General features: G+C 36.5%; 1 protein-coding gene across 11 annotated transcripts in view; it reads right to left on the reverse strand.

Annotated features, from left to right (window-relative positions):
- The window catches only part of RhoGAP19D (Rho GTPase activating protein at 19D), a 345,466-nt gene that overhangs the window by 7,010 nt on the left and 319,192 nt on the right, over window positions 1-19,264 (reverse strand). For all 11 annotated transcript variants that reach the window (XM_053769448.1, XM_053769444.2, XM_053769447.2 and 8 more), the window contains 3 exons: window positions 2,836-2,994; window positions 2,171-2,363; window positions 168-379 (listed from right to left, as the gene is read on the reverse strand). In XM_053769448.1, the coding sequence (XP_053625423.1) occupies window positions 168-379; window positions 2,171-2,363; window positions 2,836-2,994 (564 nt within the window). The remainder of the gene's footprint in view (window positions 1-167; window positions 380-2,170; window positions 2,364-2,835; window positions 2,995-19,264) is intronic.

Consider the following 19,264-nt stretch of genomic DNA (forward strand, 5'->3'; position numbering starts at 1 on the left):
AATGTTTCGTGGGAAAATTTGCGCGTGCGAAGCCGCGGGCAAAAGCTAGTACTATAATATTATAAATACGGAGACTCTCTGTCACGCTTTCACGGTTAAACCACTGGGCCGATTTTGATATTCCGAATAGATTTAGTTAATGAGCCCTAGTGAACCATGACACCCACCTCCACAGCGTTAGCAGGCAGGGTGACAGCCTTCGGCACGAAGGGGTGCTCCGGGTCGGCAGGGCAGCGCTCCAACGGCGCCCCGAGCCAGCCCGAGGCGGCCGGCGGCGCGGTCGTGGTTGCACCTGGGTGCATGCGGCGCAGCTGCTTCGCCATGCGACCCTTCCACGTCTTGTTCTTTGGAGACGATGGCAGGGTTGGCGTGGGGGGACCTGTACAAGATAGATTATAATTATTATACAAAACTCTTTATTTGAAACTATTATTACAAAGATTTAAGCGTTTATGAGTTTGTATGTTTGAGGCGGGTAACCACCGAAACTACCGAACCGATTTAAAAAATTCGTTCACCATTGTAAAGGTACATTACACAAGATTACTATAGGCTATATTTTATCTAAAAATTCCCACGGGAGCGGAGCCCTGGGCAACATCCAGTTTGAAATAAATGAAATATCACATAGGTGTATTCTTTAAAGCTATGTCACTTACTGTTTAACATACTAATATTGACTAAACATGTTTTTTTCCTAAATATTTCTTCGTATTTATACCTAGTTTACAGTAATAAACTCATTCATAGATTCAATTAGTTCACAATTATTTTTCATCATGCTAGTGCGCGTATCGTAGTGCATACGCATCTGTATAGAGATATAAATTTATCTTTCTTGCGTTAGACTGGCAGATTGGCAACACAAAGTGTAGGTAGTTTTAATGTTTAATCACTTTATTGTTTCAAAGCTATCTGGTGCGTAAACAATAAATAGTTGGCTTTAAACCATGCTATTGTATCAACAGGAGTTCTTGAACCAGAAGAGTTTACTTGTCACAAATAAATTCGGATTTTCATTTAATTGTATCAAAACAATAAGCTCCTTAATATTAATTTAAACATATTTAACGTTATACAAGGACAGTTTAAAAATAGACCCGGAATGATACTGAATTACTGACGGAAATACAGCGTAATGTAGCTATCTTTGTCTTATTTTTGTTATTCATTTAGACCTAAACAAAAGTTCAGATATCAGCGTAGACGACACGATAATGGAATATCCCCATTGGCAAACGTCTAAAAGAAACTAAGAATAATTGGCAAATATTCCATTGCGTGCATACACAATAGAATTTACGTGGTGATACTTATGGCGAATTTAGTAAGGCTATAGAATATAAAACGTGCGTTGTATTCTCTTTCTCCACTGAGCGTTTGCCCGGTTCATTCCTCAGCCATTGAGCGTCGGAGCCCAGGGTTTGTTTTCCTTTTTTTTTTTCGTTTCTACTCGCACGCCTTTTTTTCTAAACGACGACGGACGGTTAAAGTTAACGTCAAAGTTGGCTGGTGCGACCCACTCGAACTCACCCTAAGTCGGAGCAGTCGACGATATTTATTTATCTATGCATCAGTTACGCCTAGTACGTATAAATAATAGATATAAATTCCAATATTTCATCTAGTGAAAACTAGTCATTATTTAGGGATTCAGTTGCGCCTGCGCCAATGACTGTTACATCAATTTTGAAACGATTTGTGGTCTGTGCGCTTTCTACTTTTACTCTGATGATCATTGTGCTCATTTGCGTTTGGTAAATTATGATCGTTACTTTTGTTAACGCTTGTGAAGATGGTGAATATGTAATGACTACGGTATAAATGTTGTTGGCTGGTTCTCACAAACATTTGCATCAATCACATCATTGTGTTCATCAAGACATTGTGGTTTATCTGCGATTAGAAGTTGGAACGGAAGATTTTGTTGTCGATTCTTCAATCGTGTAGCCTGTGGTTTCAGTACAGTTTTATGTATGTACTAACACTCGATGAGTTCCCTTTAAGTCATAAGTATCAGAATCAGTCTTGGTATCATCATCAGCTCAACCTTTTTCAGCATAATGCTGAGCATAGGCCTCACTTCGCGTACACCATCCTCTCCGTCTTTATTTGTACGATTAGTTCTGTAACTAAGGCAGGTTATTGTTGCTTTTACGAGTATACTCACCAGTAGGAGACCTATTCCTGCCGATCTTCTTACTACGCTGTGGCGGGAGCGGCGAGGGGCACTCGGCGGGGGCTGCGGGCTGCGCGGGGGCGGGGGCGGACACCTGCGTCGGCGCAGGGTCGGCCGGCGGGGGCTCTGCTGTGTGTCGTCGTAGCGCGGCCAGCCATCTTTGTGCGTCGGCTGCTCCATCCGCCTGGTGGGAAATATATTCTACTTAAATTTTGTTTAATACTACATTTTATAAGGTACAAGTTTACGGGGTTTCTCCTTAGGTTATTCCCCATTAGTGAAGGTCGTGGTCATTAGGTGTTACGAAACACACAACGACTTTCTTGGTAATAAAAATGGAATGGTTTAGATTTGCCTTCACATTCACACACTAAATGATAAATTATGAACTAGAGTAAATATTTCCTCACAATCTGGTTACATAAACTCACAAGGCACAGATCGGATTCGAATCTGAGTTTAGAGTAATTCAAATGCTTCTTTCTTCAACTTAGGATGATATACACTTATTAACGTCTACTGCCGACTTTTGAAGCGCAGGAGAAATAGAAACGGCGCATCAAACTCCACCGCAGCCATTTCTCCAAAGACGTCAGTTAACAAATGTGTAATCAACTAATACGATACAATATTATTATTGCAAATAAAGACAGTACCTGTAATAAGAACTCATCTGTGGCGGTGGTGACCCTGACTACATGTTTCCTCTTGGTGTAGTCGTCAGCTAACACCACGGCCAGTGAATGACGCACGTCCAGGGCGTCGCGGGAGCCGCTCTGGACCTCCGCCGTCGACCCGCTCACCGCGCCAGGGCTCTGAAACAACCAAGTTTATAGGTTAAAATTTGATTTTGTTATAATAGATATGAAATTAGAAATATTATGCCAGCACCACACTGTCGTCAAACTCCGACACATGCCGATGAGAATACATGAACATTGCGTAGTTAGTATGCGTGTTTTTATTTTAACGCAATGAAAAACCAGCGATGTGTACGCAATCCGCCAAAGTTTGGCAAACTGTTCGACGACAGTGTGGAGCCGGCATCACGTTAAGGGTCTGTTTCACCGTTTGCTGATAAAGTATCAAATATCCTATCATATTGAAAAGTTAGCGTTAAAAATTGTATTTCACAAGTGTTGGATACGGTTAACTGGCCAAACACATCAGGCAAATTTATCTAGCGGTTGTTTATCTATCAGTATGATATTTTATCAGAAAGTCTTGAAACAAGCCCTAACAATGTCTAACAGTGAAACATTCCCTGGCATCCAACTGGCGTAAACATAGACCTGTGCTTTGGCAGTAGCAGTGGCGACGTATTGCTCCTCACAAATTTGAACTAAACTTAGTACTTAGATAAATAAAATATTCTTGTCAATTTATAATAATTCAGAAATCACAATTGTGTCAAATCAAAATGGTCAGTACAATACATATATCTTTGTATGGTGATTAGTGTTAAGTAATAGAATCAACATAATAATTGTGTTGAAATTGATCTGCTTTATGAGGAAATTGGCACATTAGTTCAGTAATTAACACGTTGATGGTTCAAGAAACGTTTGATCAAGAACTTGATTGGAATATTAAAATTAATTGAACGTTCTCGGAAAAATATCTAAGTACTAATTTATAAACCTATACCTATAGATGTCATAATTCTTATTACATCAAAAAGTAATTTAGTGCCTATTTGTTTTAAGCATTCTATATAATTAAGTATTATCCTATTCAATTAAGTATCATTAGCAAACAAACGAGTAAAAGTGAAATTAAAATATCTAAATATAAATCAATCTTCGATGTCACGGCATAGTTACAAGAATAGCTGATTCTTTCTTAAAAAGTGTTGTATTGCTAACACTGGTTTCAGATTTTATTCAAGTTGCATGAATTTTACGAATACCGTCATAGTAGTGAATAACTGTCAACCAGTGTACAGGCTTCCTCACGATGTTTCCCTTCTGGCAAGTGGTAGTCTGTGGTAGTCTATGATAAACTACTACTATAGGTAAATTAGTCACTTTGGCATACAAACTAATGTGGCATGAGTATATAAATCGAACCTTGGATCTGCCTGTCGACCACTATCGCTTCAAAATTACGAATACTAGAAAATCTTCGCTTTCGCTATCCGGCGCCGACATTGAAACTTGTAAACCTGATGTTCTCCAGCGAATTACTGTGATCATTGCAGTATTTTATAATTAAGTTGCACTAACCCGAAACAAATCGTGTGAACTAGCGAAACTACACGGATCTACTTTCACCCCCTAATTATGGGTATTATACCTCTCAAAAGCAGACGTGAATAAGACAAGTGCTTGTTTTTATTTTTCTTCAAGCCATTATGAGCAGGCGGCATTAATCAAACCAAAGTGGGTCGCAGGCGGAGATTAGAACAACACTAAGGTTAGCACTTTCTTTGTGTTACTTTGGGCGTTTCACTTGAAAATTTAAGATTATGTTTGTATCATTTTGTTGTGAACAATATTTAAATTTTTGTTTGTTCTCATAATGTTTTAGATCTTGAAGTTCAAAATTAGGGCTGAAAATAAGTTTTTGTATTCGAGAATGCTATTAAACTAATTCCATTAAAACAACATAATTGATAAATTAGATGAAGTATATGTAAGTAATATTTAATTTTATGAGATTGTAATCAATCAATCAAGTAACGAGGCCTTGTGTGGGCATCGATGATCTAGCATCTGCGATCTGCCGGCGGGTGTAAAGTACCTATTTACTAAAGGAAATCGAAAGTGCATCGTCTTCCGCACGCTTCCGGGGCTTTCTGCGTGCCATGCCGTCGCGGTTCACGCTCCTCAACTAGACTTCCGATTGCCAACCAAATGGATCTGATATTCTGATAAAATCTAAAGACAAAACTGCTACCAATACACCTAAAATTACCGGTTAAAATTTACTGCTGACCCACATCCTACTTTATGTTAACGCAACCGAAAGTCTCGTATGTTTGACTGGCGACAACATTTCACGATCGCAACCTATTCACATCAAATGCAATTAGAGGGTCAACGGTCTCAAAAAGTGGCACGCTGACGTAATAGACATCTCGCACAGGAAATATGCTAACGAACAATTAGCATTGCGGCTCGTTGGGGAATTAGAGCTGAAGATACTGGCGATTATTTAGAAAGTAAACGAAAGAAAATGGAAACTATCGACGGTGCAATTGACCCGATAAACAACTGGGCAGTGGGTATTATCGTAGGTAATAACATATTGCTTGTGGGTCAATTGGTAATGCCTTCGAGAGTGGCGATGTTGTGTTGTGACGCCCGCGCGTCGCCAATAACGCGAATTGCTCTCAGTAATAGCATTTAACAAGCTCTGGATATAGGTTCAGTCAATTATTTATTGGTGTAATTTATTGGAAAAAGTCCAGTAAACAATTGTGAAGCAAAAATTATATTAGTTTTACTGTTAAAAGTAACTTATTTACTTTAGGTGTTAAACTTTATCGGTGTTAGTCATATTTTCAAGACTGTTATGTAATTTGTCGATGCGTCATACCATGAATTTAAATGAAATCCTTTATTTTGACTTGGGGGCAAAGTGTAATATTGAGCAGTAAGAACGGTCGAAAAAATATTCTATGCATGACGCTTTAGGTAAATCGATGTTGATAAATCTAATACAACGATATATAACATCAATAACAACAACATTAACATCAATAACAAAATAATAACCGAAAGTTTCCTTAAAAACTGCATTGAACGAAAAATATGACATTAAACACGTTCTCACCAATATATCTGTGTACCAGAGCGTCATACTTGGCGGCTCTCCACCGGCTCGTCACACGTGGACACGATTCGTCTTGCTCATTGTCACTGTTGACACTCACAGATGCACCTTCAAACAATCCTCATGCTTCCAGTAAACTTCTTGAAAGAGGACATTGCCCCGACCACAAACTTCCAAAAATATTAAGTCCGTCAAAAAAGACTTTCGGTTCAAATACATAAATCAGTGCAAATGAATCATTATTAAATTATGGCAATATTTTTTCAGGTAGCACTGTCGAGACGGGCGGGCGGCGCGCGTGACCGAAACACTGTGACAAGTTAGGTATCGAACTGCGCCTGCGCAGAGAAAGTGTTCGCAGACTCCGCGGCGTCTGCCAAATCGTTTTCACGGTTCAGATACAGATGACTTTTTCGAATACAATACCAGCTGACTTACTTTTAACTTTTACTTGTTTATGCAGCCAAATTTTACGAACAATCTGAATCCAGTGCAATCACAGTAGCACAAGTAATTGTACCTACCATTTCTATAAAACGAGTAAGACAGGCTGCTCTTCAGTTCAATGAAAAGACACATTTATAAAAAAATAACTAAATTAAACAATCAATATCTCATACCCCATTATGATTACGATGAAAAACTATGATAGTAATCACAGATACCGTTGTAAAACAATTTACGAGCTGATAAACAAGGTGCACAATTGCCTTTGAACAGCCGCGTGTAATCCTAATTCGTCATACTTTTCCTTCATGCTTTGTGCCTCAGGGTTGCCGACAAATTATTTTCAGATCATGATTTATAGTCAGAGACAGCGGCTACTGACCGCGAGGTCTCCACATTGACGCAAGTAATATCACGCCAAAATATTCTGGGAACATCTAGGTTTTTAAAGTTCCTAGTCTTGCCGTTTATATCTTCAATCATCGCTCCGAGTATTGAATATTTGAATTAATATGAGGAAGGATTATTATGAGATTAAGACGCTGACAGCCCTTCCGTTTCTTTTGGCCGACATTGATATCTTGATCTTGACAAGTTTTAATTTCTCACCGAAGACAGTTTCCGGTAACATTGAATTTCGTTTTGCAACTTTTCCAATAACCTTTTATTGGTCAATTGTTTATCTTATAAGTCTAAGAAAAAAATGTTAGTTAGTAGCATTAGCAACGACATTTGAATATTTTCAATGCATCATTACATTACTCTGCAGAAAGCATTAATATTCGTAAGATAACAGAAGCTATCCAACTTGACACAGATAAGATCTCCATAATTACATTTCCAATACATGATTGATGCTGACGGCTATTCTTCCGATTTTTTACGTAACATTTGCATCCTTACGTAATATCTAAATCTAATAATGTGCTTAAAAGTACTTGGACTAAGTGGGGAATAAACAATGAGAATGACTCAACTTTTCAATGCAGAAGCTGTCAGCACAGTCATTGTAGTATTTGGGTAATAATTTTATTGCGTTACGTATGTCGAAAGGTGGTGTAGGCTGGCGGAAGTTCAGATGAATATTTAATATATTTGGGCCGTGAAAAACCCGGTCAGAGGTAAGGTAATTAGATGATTATAGTTGTTTCAACACTGTCGTTGCTAAATAGAAGAACCTGTTCGATAAATTGTTTGTTAAATAAGATTGGACAGAACTTTCATGCAACATAACAAGTGAACAAAAAATGGCACAAAAAGCAGAAATTTTGAACTGGACTTAAACAACCAAGTAAATGATTATTCCTCCACTGAAATTGCAAAGAGTTGTAACAATCTCTGTCGTAAAAACCCGGGTCCGAAAAAACCGGTTGATACGATCGACAAGAAACAGTGTAAATTATATGAAAGATGGAAGTTTAAAAACAAGCTACCGTTGAAGAGACACGAAGTGTCAGGTTATGATTATTTAATTAACGTGTATTATGATCATTACTGCTACTTACGGCTTGTTATTGATACAACCATACAATTATGAGGAACTTGATCATACCGTTTTAATAGCACCGTATTACCACGCTGAACTAGCGCTGCGTTGCGTATAACCGATTACTCTGAAGAATATTTTCTTTAGCGTAATATCGGTTATACGCAACGCCACGCTAATTCAGCAGACTATTTCAAGATCAATGAATTATGATCCGATATTATGTAAGTAATAAAATAACTGATTAAGTATAAAGGTATCCAGAGCACTGATCTCATCCCGTTACGTCATACGGACGTCACTCATAATTGGGTCAGGTTATACATAGTTTACAAGCTATTTGGCTATTTATATGAGGTGTGGATGATGAATTACATGTGATATGGTAGATCGACGTAAGATATCGGTTATACAAGAGAAATTGGGTCGGTCGATTGTTATGTGCTGTGGGAAAACGGGTTTGTGCATTTGAGAACACGATATTGTTTTGATTTCCGATCGAAATCTTTGTAGAGATGAATGTTGTGGCTGATGAAACTGAAATGTTTATACTTTCCGGCTAATCCCAAATCTGACTAATTTATCTGGCAAAAAATTTTCATTTTATTTTGAAATAAAATAACAAAAATAGAAAGATATAATATAAATAATAATAATATAATAATAATATATCTTTATTTCTCTCCACAAACAAGATTGCTTAATACTAGTTGACAATATTGAGGTACAATTGAACAACTTGAGTTTGTGGGAGCTGACGCTTGTACTAGGTATAAACCTGTCCTACAAGTCATCAGGCCCCGCCTCTTAATTAGTGAAAAAATATTGAAAGTACCCAACTAAAAACAGTGCTAATACAATATTGAAGTTCCTAAACTAGATATGTTTGATATATGATAAAGAAATATATGTTTTGTTATGTTTCGAAGTAATTAGTGTTTTTTGTGAAGTTAATTAACCAACTGATCCTGATAACGAGAGTCAAAAGTTATAATCAATTGATGATAGCGGAACTCTTCAAATGCGTAAGTTTATCTCATGTAACCGTAATAGTTAAAATTAGGTGTTCCCATTGCAATTTTCGTATAAAAACAGTTGTGTAATGTTTATAGGTCAGTAACAGACATGTTTTGTATCTACATAAAATAGTGCAGTAGATAAAAATGTAATGTTTGTTTTGACAATGTTGTGCGAAACGAAATCTGAATTTTTGTGGGCTGAATAGAGTTAATGTATTCTAATGGGTATAAATAAATGCCATGTTTTCTCTTTGAACAAACGAGGACGGTTCTAACAATTAATCAACTTAAATGAAATATAGCCGTTTATCATCATTAATTGGAGAATGATATATAAGAGAATTTATATTAAGTTCTTTTAAAAGTAATTTGATGTTTGATGTACAGACCAATTAATGAGAAACTGTGTTATTTGCATTAGTGTTCCAGAACAAACACTGACTTCGGGATAGAAACTTTTCAATATTTCTAAAGGTGTGAAATCTATTGGCGAAGTACTCGTAAAGTAACACTAGGCGGATTGCAAATACGGAATCGTAATGCGGCGCAAATATGCATACTTGCTTAGTTTTTATCGCAATTTGTAACTGTTGCATGTACGGGGAACTTGTTTGCATTTTCTATTGATTGTGCCGAACTCATCAAAATTCATACAGAAGTTCTTTTGAGAAGAAGTTTTGTTAAATTTGCTCATCATATATATTTTCCTTATTATTTATTCAATTTTAACATGTTGTCGGTGCAAAATGTTAAGTGATCATCACATTCGTTAGATGAGAAATTTATTTATGTTTTTTTGAATATGATGTCGTTTTCCGTGTGCAATGATTAAATCAACATGTGAGTAAGCCATTACTGTCAGATTTCCTAACACCTCGGTGTTATTGATGGCTGTTTTGTTTCGAGACCCGGATACGCAACTGAGCGCAACCAACTACCGTGCCATCGGGACCAATGGCGCAGAAACGGTCGCTATAGTGTCTGTTATGTTACATTAGTGGGATTCTGATACTTACACTTACAGACAAATAGGCATATTTGAAATCATAATCATCATGATCACAATTATTCATATTACACATATTTAAATTTAGCTATATTAGTCCTTATCTACTAGTATAACTGCTTCATCTTTTTTAGAATAAATTTTACGATCCACGTTATTTTCCTTTTTGGGGTTTCAATTTGCTAACGCGAAAGATTCAGGGTTTAAAAATATAGTGCCTTACAAAATAGCTCTAATGATATTCAAAGAAACACAGAATTAACTTTCGAAATAACGAAAAATACACCGAAGCGAACTGCAGCATTGAAGCAACAATATTTTTAAAGATATAATCGCTTACATTATTTTGTAACAAGATTCGAATCGCATGCAAGATCCATTTCACTGGCAGTGGGCGGGGACAATGATTCACATATCGATTTAAGTAATTCGATCCAGTCTGAATCACAGGGCGTATTGGTACATACTAAATATGCAATTAGCCGTAGAAAGTATACAATAATTGGCAACGTCTGCCCACTCGCCATTGAATTAGCGTTCAGGAAGTCTGGAAGAGCCATGTGGGTGCATTGTTGGGTCTAGCGAAAGTCACGTAAGATGACTAATTTCTGAGCTAAGACAATTGCATAAGTGTCGACTTCGTTGATCTTCTTTGTTGTATTTCCACTTTCTTTAGTTTTCATATCAGTCTCTTTAAGTAAAACTCTTCGCTGTCGCCTCAAGACTTCTCGAATGAGTACTTCATCATCATTATACTGATTTTATACAGCATTGTTTGTTTTAGTAACTTCATAAAACTGAATACTAAACGTGACGCCATGTGCTAATTTACTAAAAAATGTAGGCTACCTTGTTAAAAATTTACGAGTTGCCAGAAATCAATCGGCAATTTTGACAGCTAGATGATGAACAAACAAATGTGTCATCAAGCTAAAGGAAATGAGTGAAAAAATATATATTTGGCTTCTGTTTCTTTTTAGAATAATGATTTGTTGAGATCAGAGAACAGGAACGGGAATTTAACAAAGAAAATTTAGCTAAATGTCTAGTAACTGTAACTCTTTGGTAAAAGAGTGCTTTTTGATATTTGGGGTAATTTCCCTCCGAATATCAAAACACACTCTTTTTCAAAATCGCTTGCAGCCCAGGGGGATAGGGACAGGGGAAAAACCGTTGAGTTTTGAAGATTCGGCGATGAGAAGACCAAAATACTATTTTTCAATATACACTTTAGTTGAATTTTAATCTTTTTTCAGTAAACCCAATGGATACATCAAAGAAACTGTTGCCACATTTCCAGCGATTTTATCTAGTTCCAAGTGTTGTCTATGGGCGGGTCGTCGACCCCGGCAGTTGCGGGCGGACGTGAATTGCAACGTGCGTATGCGCATAGACAAGCGATCGGATAATCTGGCTCGCCGCTCGTTCGTATGGACGTCGACGGCAGCTACGGGAATTATGATGGAAGAGGAGATTCTATATAATATTGGACCCATTGGGCTTAACATTTACTGTTTAATTATGATTATGTAGGTATTTTACATTGGATATTTATGTTTACAATTTCATGCATTATATTACATGAAGGAGAGGCACTTAGCTTGCTTAACAATTCGAGTCGACACATAAATTTGATCTGCAATAATTTTGGATTGTTTTTATTGGAACATTTTTAAATAGCGAATTTGTTGGTACGACACAAACTGAATTATTTATACAGTTCTACGTAAATCACATAGACTGAGATATCGTGCGCTAGCCTTTGTCCGAAGTTTCACTCTCGTGAATTTCCTACGAAAACAGGGATGAAAAATCTGTGCCGTTCTCCATACTCCTAACAACATATGCGAAATTTCAAAAAATTCATTTAAATTTCTGAAGAGACAGGAAACACTTTGCATTTATAATGTTAGTTAGGTTGGTTGATAACGTTGTCTTTTAATGGAGTAGAATGTTTATCGAAGACTGCTCTCAGAAAAACATGTGGACAAGAAAATTTGAGCTTGCTTACAGATAGGAGCTTTAACCGCCTTCAAGGCTTTCCAGAAAGCCCATCAAATCAATGAACAGCCAGTCTTTCATACAGCCCATACAAACAAGTGATCTCATTAGGCTCATTTGTGATCCAATCACAACACGCGTAGGGTAACCACATGGTGTTATTTGCATTTCAAATTCTTGATCATTTAAATTATTTTACATAAATCATTGTACTTAAATTTATATTATTAAATTGTGTATTAAATATTGTAGTTTAGCATTGAGTTGACATTATAATAGTCATATGAATGTTTTAAAGACAATTTAGACACCATAAATATTGATTCATTGATGTTGATTTGTAGGAGAAAAGGTTCTGTTTTTTTCTGAATTCTGAAAAGTCCTGAATGAACCCTAATTTGGTCACCCTATTTACGCAAATGGCTTCTCAGAAAGCAGACACTCGGTCTGGCACCGACGCAAGCGCATCTGCATTCGCTGTTTATTGTTACATGGATCGTTTATACCAACTTAGCGCTAAACATTTAGTTCCTTGTCAACTGACTGCCATTGACAATCGACATGCTTGACAATATGTTCACTGACTCATAATTTTCAGCAAATTAGCTGTTAATTCACAAACTTCAATGCTAATTAAGTCTCCATTTCAGAAAGCAGTCTTTGTCTTGTGTTTTTATGACAGAGCCAAAATCAAAATGTTTCATACAAAAAATCAAATTACTTGCATTGAATGGTTGTGTTGGTTCGTATATATACGTGTATTGTAAATAAAATGTTATTGGGATAACCGTTTTTTTGTTCTGATAGTTATATATTATGTACTTGATAAAAACAAATCAGTTAAAACATCAATTTTGATACTTCACTTGCTCTTCATGGCATTGACTAAATGTCAAAGAACTAAATCTTACTGAGCTCATGTAAACAGTTTACGCCTACTTGTGCAATGTACCATCATTTTCACAGCACTGATTAAGTGTTATAACGCAAATGGAAACTCCTGAATGCCATTTTATACTTATACATTGGTTATTATAGTGTAACTGAAATATGTTCTGAACATTTATTTTCTTCTCTTCTACACGCTTCAGATTTTTCGAATCGTCAAAGGGCAACCGACGTTCAAGTATCTAATTTAACAATTGCCGCTATCTAGTGATAGCAGTCTAGATTTATCGTGTCCAATCGCGGTCAAGTTCAGTTGGATAAGTTTCCTATTAAGGTGGACGTGTATGTATTTATTAAGAATTTAAAATTACAATGTAGTGGCTGATGTTATGGCCGTCGTTAATGACGCACCTAGCGTATTTCTGTCTGTATTTTCCTCTGTAAGGGGTTCAGGGGTTACATCGATTATTCTAGATGATCCTACGACAACTATGAATTTACGTGGTGCTATATTAAAGTCTTTTACGAGATATGAAGAGTGGTAGCTACAGCCCGCCATACATCGCGAGCTGCAAGACCAGTCGAATTATTATTTTTATATTTTATCGACAATCGACTCAGTAAATAAACATTTCTATTTTAATAACATAACTAGATGTCGCTCGAAGCTTCGCTCCCGTGGGAATTTTGAGATAAAATATAGCCTATAGCAATCTTTGATAATGTACCTTTCTAATGGTGAAAGAATTTTTGAAATCGGTTCGATAGTTTCGGAGATTACCCGCCTCAAACATACAAACTCACAAAGGCTTACCTCTTTATAATAATAGTATAGAAAATAATTAAGTGACGTCAATTTTCCATGCACAAAAAACCGTATATAAAGACCGTGACTTTTTCCTACACTCCCACGGTCGGCCGGCGGGGAAACACAACCACAATCCTAAAATACCGGATAATTAAACAGTGTTTATGTCATAAAAGCGAGCATTCACACTGACACGGCACAGGCAGATCTAATAGTTTATAATTAAAGCTATCCAGGGCCGCCATATTATAAATGCGGATCACGTGATTTGCGAAAAAGATTTGCAAAATACAAAGGAAGCAATAAATCTGATATGTTCTCGAAAATAAATTATCAAGGTCCTGAGAATCTGTACCGTCCGTAATATAAAAGTTAATGTACAACAGCAGACTTTTGTAGAAAATTTCTATCCATTTAAGTTTTAACAGTCAGGATAGTGATTTTTATGGTCAAGATCATACGATACGAATCATAGTTTAGGAATGCATGCCACTGTCACTTTTACTTTAAAAATAAAGGTTTTCAAAAAATTATATATAACAGTCTTAGGATCTTACAGTTGAGTAAAATACGTATATTTTGTTATACATATGTATAAGAGTGTCATTTAAAAAACATATATTTGGTAATACAGAATAGAATAGAAATATTCTCAAACAGCAATCCATTACAGAAGTATTTAAATAAGGCATTTTTTCTATAGATCCTGCAGGACGAAGCGCGCCGCTAGCCCTGAGAAGGTACATATTTTCCAGTAGTGCACACTATTGCCGGCATCCGTTCTAGGAACAACGCACTGACAGACAAACCGACGCTTGCTTTAGATATAGATAGATACAGATTGAGATACGCCGGAAATGCACCGAGGATAATGTAGCATTCTGAACTAATGGCTATACTGAAAGCTTTGTAGCTTAAAAGCTTATGCAACTAACAGCCGGCGAAAATCAACGCTTTTAGGCTTATATAAAACGTTAGTAACTAACAAAAGAATTACCAGCAGGGTAACATAATCTGATCGATCAAGTTCCTAATTTCTAGGTCAATTCAGAATAGACAGAATTAAGTGTTTTTAATTTAAAAACCAACATATTGCAAGTACCAGGTAATATTCAGCTAAATAAGCATTTCAAAACCATGGTTCCAACCAGGCTTAGTCTGTGTTTCACAATTAATGTGAGATCAATCCGTCAATCCTGCGTCCTCGCTCCCATACCGAACTGTCCCTTACCACGTTACATCAATAATTTTAATCCAAGAAAACTTTTGGGTCAATGGCAGAGACGTAACTCGCGATCCTATGGAACAGAAATAGTCCAGGTTAAGTAACAGCTGGCTGGGAACGAATAAAACGCAAAATAAGTGACGTTTTGTTTACGAGGCCCGTTGCGAAATGTTATAAAATTCGAATGATCGTGTCGCAACGCACGTACGCTTCGGCGCTTCAGCCTGTCTGTTTGATGTGATGTGAATCATCAAAGTGTATGACATGTACAGGCTTTCACGCATGCCAGTCAACCGCAATTGTATTATTGTTAGATAACACCGAGTAATCTGCGAAAACTGTAGTTCGCGTTAAAAGGCCACTGCTGACATATAAAATGTGAAGGTTGTTGTGACGTCACGTAAAGGGATAAAGGGCATTTGTCAGAGTATAAAATCGGTCTAAAGGTTTCCAGGTCTAGGTGTTTGCTGATGTAAATATGACATTTGGTTTGCATATCCTTTCTTCCTTGCACGCTTTTAATCACAATCAAAAGTAAACATTGTTTAAAACGATGTAATATATCTGCGATGCAGGACGTTTTCTTCAAGAAATAGATTTGAGACTAAAAGAAAGAGAAACAAATGTACGATGAATGAAGAAGACCACCCATACGTTTTGACTTTTGTATATAACGTTTCCATACGTTCTGTACAAAAGTCAAAACGCACTAAAACCCATGATTGTATTAAAGGTCAAAATATTGAAAGAGAGGATCGAGTGAGTTTTAATGTTAGGGTCCGCTTGGCAGTTAATGTGCAATTCAACACTGACCACGACGAAACGCGAATGCAAATTGCATACAAACTTAGTTATGAAATCAATCGTGAATCGACTCTCGATTGTTATTACTCGGCAGGTGATAATGCGCACACTTACACACACATTCTTGATGGTTTCAGATAAAATAAGAAATATTATTTTGGGATTGCATAAATAAGTATTTGAGCTGATAAACATAAAAGGAAAAGCAAGTAAGAGAATAAACACTACAACTATAAAATAAGAAACTAAACTGCTTTGAGCACAGTTTAATTGAGAGAAAAAACCAACGAAGAAATCTAGGTTCAGATTGAGATGTTTGTAAAGATTATCATCATTCTAGCTGTAGATAACTACAATTTTGCCTTTTACTTGCCAGGAATAATTAATACAGGAACACAGCCAATCTATAAAAATATGCACCTGAAACCCGTTTGGCGCATTATCGATACTTTTGGGCCTGGTGCTCGTGCTGTTGACTCAAGGATGAATGCCGATGGAGGCTCCGACGACACTTGCAATTCGCATCACGCACACACCCGGCTGAATGCCGTCATATCCTCGCCAGAATTGGCCAGATAATTAATAAAAGAATTGCGCGCGCAACACTATGTTCGGTAGTCGACATTTTTGACGCATTGTTGACAATGAAACCGAATTGTCTACGAGATTCTTGCCAATGGAAAGCTGATTCGTAATTAATAATTATTTATGATTCAGCTACAATGAAAACAAAGTGGTTTATTTTATACAAGTTTTGCGACACTAGATATAACTTTTATTGACGTGATCAGCTTCTTAAAAATAGTATTCACCCATGCATAAGTGGAAAGGAAACGTGGCTAAAACATGCAGCGTTTTATCCAAAATTTTCCAAGATTAAAATGAAATTTACCAAGATACAGAACTAAACGAAATGATTGATGTTGCGCTTCGTGGAATTAAAACGAATTTAAACGAAATGGAATTAAAACGACGCTGATGCTATAAATGCATCCGATGGGACTAAAAACGCTGCGCTATACAATTTATTTCAGTTAAGAGAAATAAAGAAAACGATTTACGGCATAGCTGTGACAGTAATGATGGCGGACAGCTTTCAGAAGATAACTTTCGTTCTCCAGTATAATAGGATGGCAATAGCCTTTAGCCACTTTATTTGATTTTTGTTGGAAGTCCTTTAAAGTGATTAAAAGAATTTTCGTTGGTTATTTAAGGACTACATTGTCTATTACCTACATTGGAGATCGATTTAAATTTCGAATTTAAACATAGTTATTTCGGAGAAGGTTTTATTGTTTTATTTGTTTTATTAGTCAATAGTTCAAGCCCAAGATGCAATGTGGTCTAGAAGACCTTCGACTCATGTCTGGTGTGTCAAGTCGTCAGCATGAATCCTCCGAGACCTCTGACGTCTTATCAAACTTGTCATCTTGCAGCCATTATGCAGCATAGACACGTGACCTCAGCGCATTCAAGGCCAGTGGCCCAACCTTTCCTTTTGTGAATTAATACAAGTATTATCTTCAAGTACTTTTCTTGTGAGATCTTGCCGAACTTCAATTGTTTCTTGCAAACTATTAATTACCATTGTTTAATGTGTTGATATTGACAGGCGATTAATATTTTTCATCTCGCATTGATTATATAAAATTATCGTCCACGAATTGCGTAAGGTTGTTTTCTATTGAATAGCGATTGCTATAAATTTGTTTTATAAAACTTAGTCCTTCCGGATATATTTGTACAATATATTTAAATTACTTTCTACATTTCAAGTTGCATTTATATGTTAATTTCATCAACGTATCATATATGATAGCTTTCCTCAATTCTTCGATTTGATATGTTTTATGAAACATATAAAACTCTTGTTTACATTCAGACAACAGTTAACATAGTATAAATACTAAGTTGTTATTTAATTTATAGGCAAATTAAGATATTCTAACAATTAACGGCACATAATTATCTTCTCAATGCCTATTCTATGGGTAAAGGACGATGCCCTTCAAGTATTACAGACGTTTATAACATTTATCCGCTGAATAGGGTTTCAAGCAAAATATTATGATGATTTAGCAGATTTCGCGGAAGCCTCCACAAAGTGGTTTTATCATGAATACTTTAAGCATTTCAGGGAGATTGAAAGACTTGAAAGCACATACAAATAGATATTTTGAAAGACGTCGATCTTATATTAGCGCCTTGTGGACCCGAAGGGCACTGAACCGCAATCAACAAGGAGGCTGAGTGAGAGCCTATTAATATCTAGAAATTAATATCTTTTATGAAAAGTGACGGCGATTGATTGCAATGTATTAGTCGTTATCGATAGTGTACAGGGGGCATTGAACCCAGGAGGCTGTTAGCAGTTCAGGGGTGGTAATTCAAAGGATCCATTATAGTTTCCTTTCAGTCTGTACAGACTTCGTTAACTTACAAAAACAACAACATCAAGTAACAGAATCTTTAACAAGGGTACTTTGCCAAAGAATTTTGGACTTCTAAATAGCGTTCTATCGTTTTGTGGTAAGTTTCATGCCTGTATGAATAGATATTCGAATTTTAGCGGTCGAATAAACAACACTGTTTTACTCGATTTTCCTTTTGATCTATGAGGCACGAGTAAATTTCCTACTTATTGAAAGAGATGGCTTTTTATTAATAAACTTTATGTAGAACACGATCAAGGTAATAATAATTTTATAAGCCCCAATTTTCAGAATTTGTCAGTCTAGTGAATAAATTCATGTTGATATTCAATTTTTCTATTCGAAAAATCGAACTTTTAAAAAGATTTGGATAACAATACATTCTGAAATCAATACGTGATGATTTTGCCCCCTCGCATAAAAAATTGCAAACATAAGGGCTCACATAAGAGTTACGCCACACGGCAACTGGGCCGTAATAATCGGTCTTAATGTTGAGTAACTGACCGCAAGTGGAGACAGCTGGATTGTATGAACCGGCGGAGACGGGCCGTGTGAAGCTGGCTTAAGGTTGGGTCATTGTAGTTGTGATATTAGGATATTTTGATAGTCGTTAGATAGTTTTTAAAAAGTTATGTCGTTAACATAAAAAGAACGTTTTGTCATATCATATTCGCAAGGTTTGTATTTGGGATTGGGTCGTGGGTATTTTAATGAAGGCTGTAAAGCCATTGAAGTGGCTCGGTTCTGACAAGAAATGATTTAAGTAATAGCCTGTAGTATGGCGATTTCGGTTTTGCCATGGACACGAAAAGAAAAAGATAATCATAAGGTACTTAATCCTCTCACTGATTGATGTTTTCATTTAATAATTCCCTGTGAGTTGCACAAGTTAACTTTGACGTCGAGTTTAACCTGCCCGCCGCTGACGCTTGGAGAAAATGGTATACTTTGCGTTATTCCGCTCAGTTTAAAGTTTTAAAATTTTAGATTTCCTCTATATACTAGCTTTGGTATAAATTAAACATACGTATAATTTTATTTCCTTTATTCAAATGCCGGAGACACGCGCACGCGACGCAGCGAGTGTCGTAACGACACATTACAGACACTTCCACTAAGTTATTGCAGGAAATACAGTAAATAAGTATTATTCAATGCAATCTTAGTATTACTATGAACGCACTATTGC

This window comes from Plodia interpunctella, chromosome 3 (genome assembly GCF_027563975.2).
Source record: "Plodia interpunctella isolate USDA-ARS_2022_Savannah chromosome 3, ilPloInte3.2, whole genome shotgun sequence".
Classification (NCBI taxonomy): domain Eukaryota; kingdom Metazoa; phylum Arthropoda; class Insecta; order Lepidoptera; family Pyralidae; genus Plodia; species Plodia interpunctella.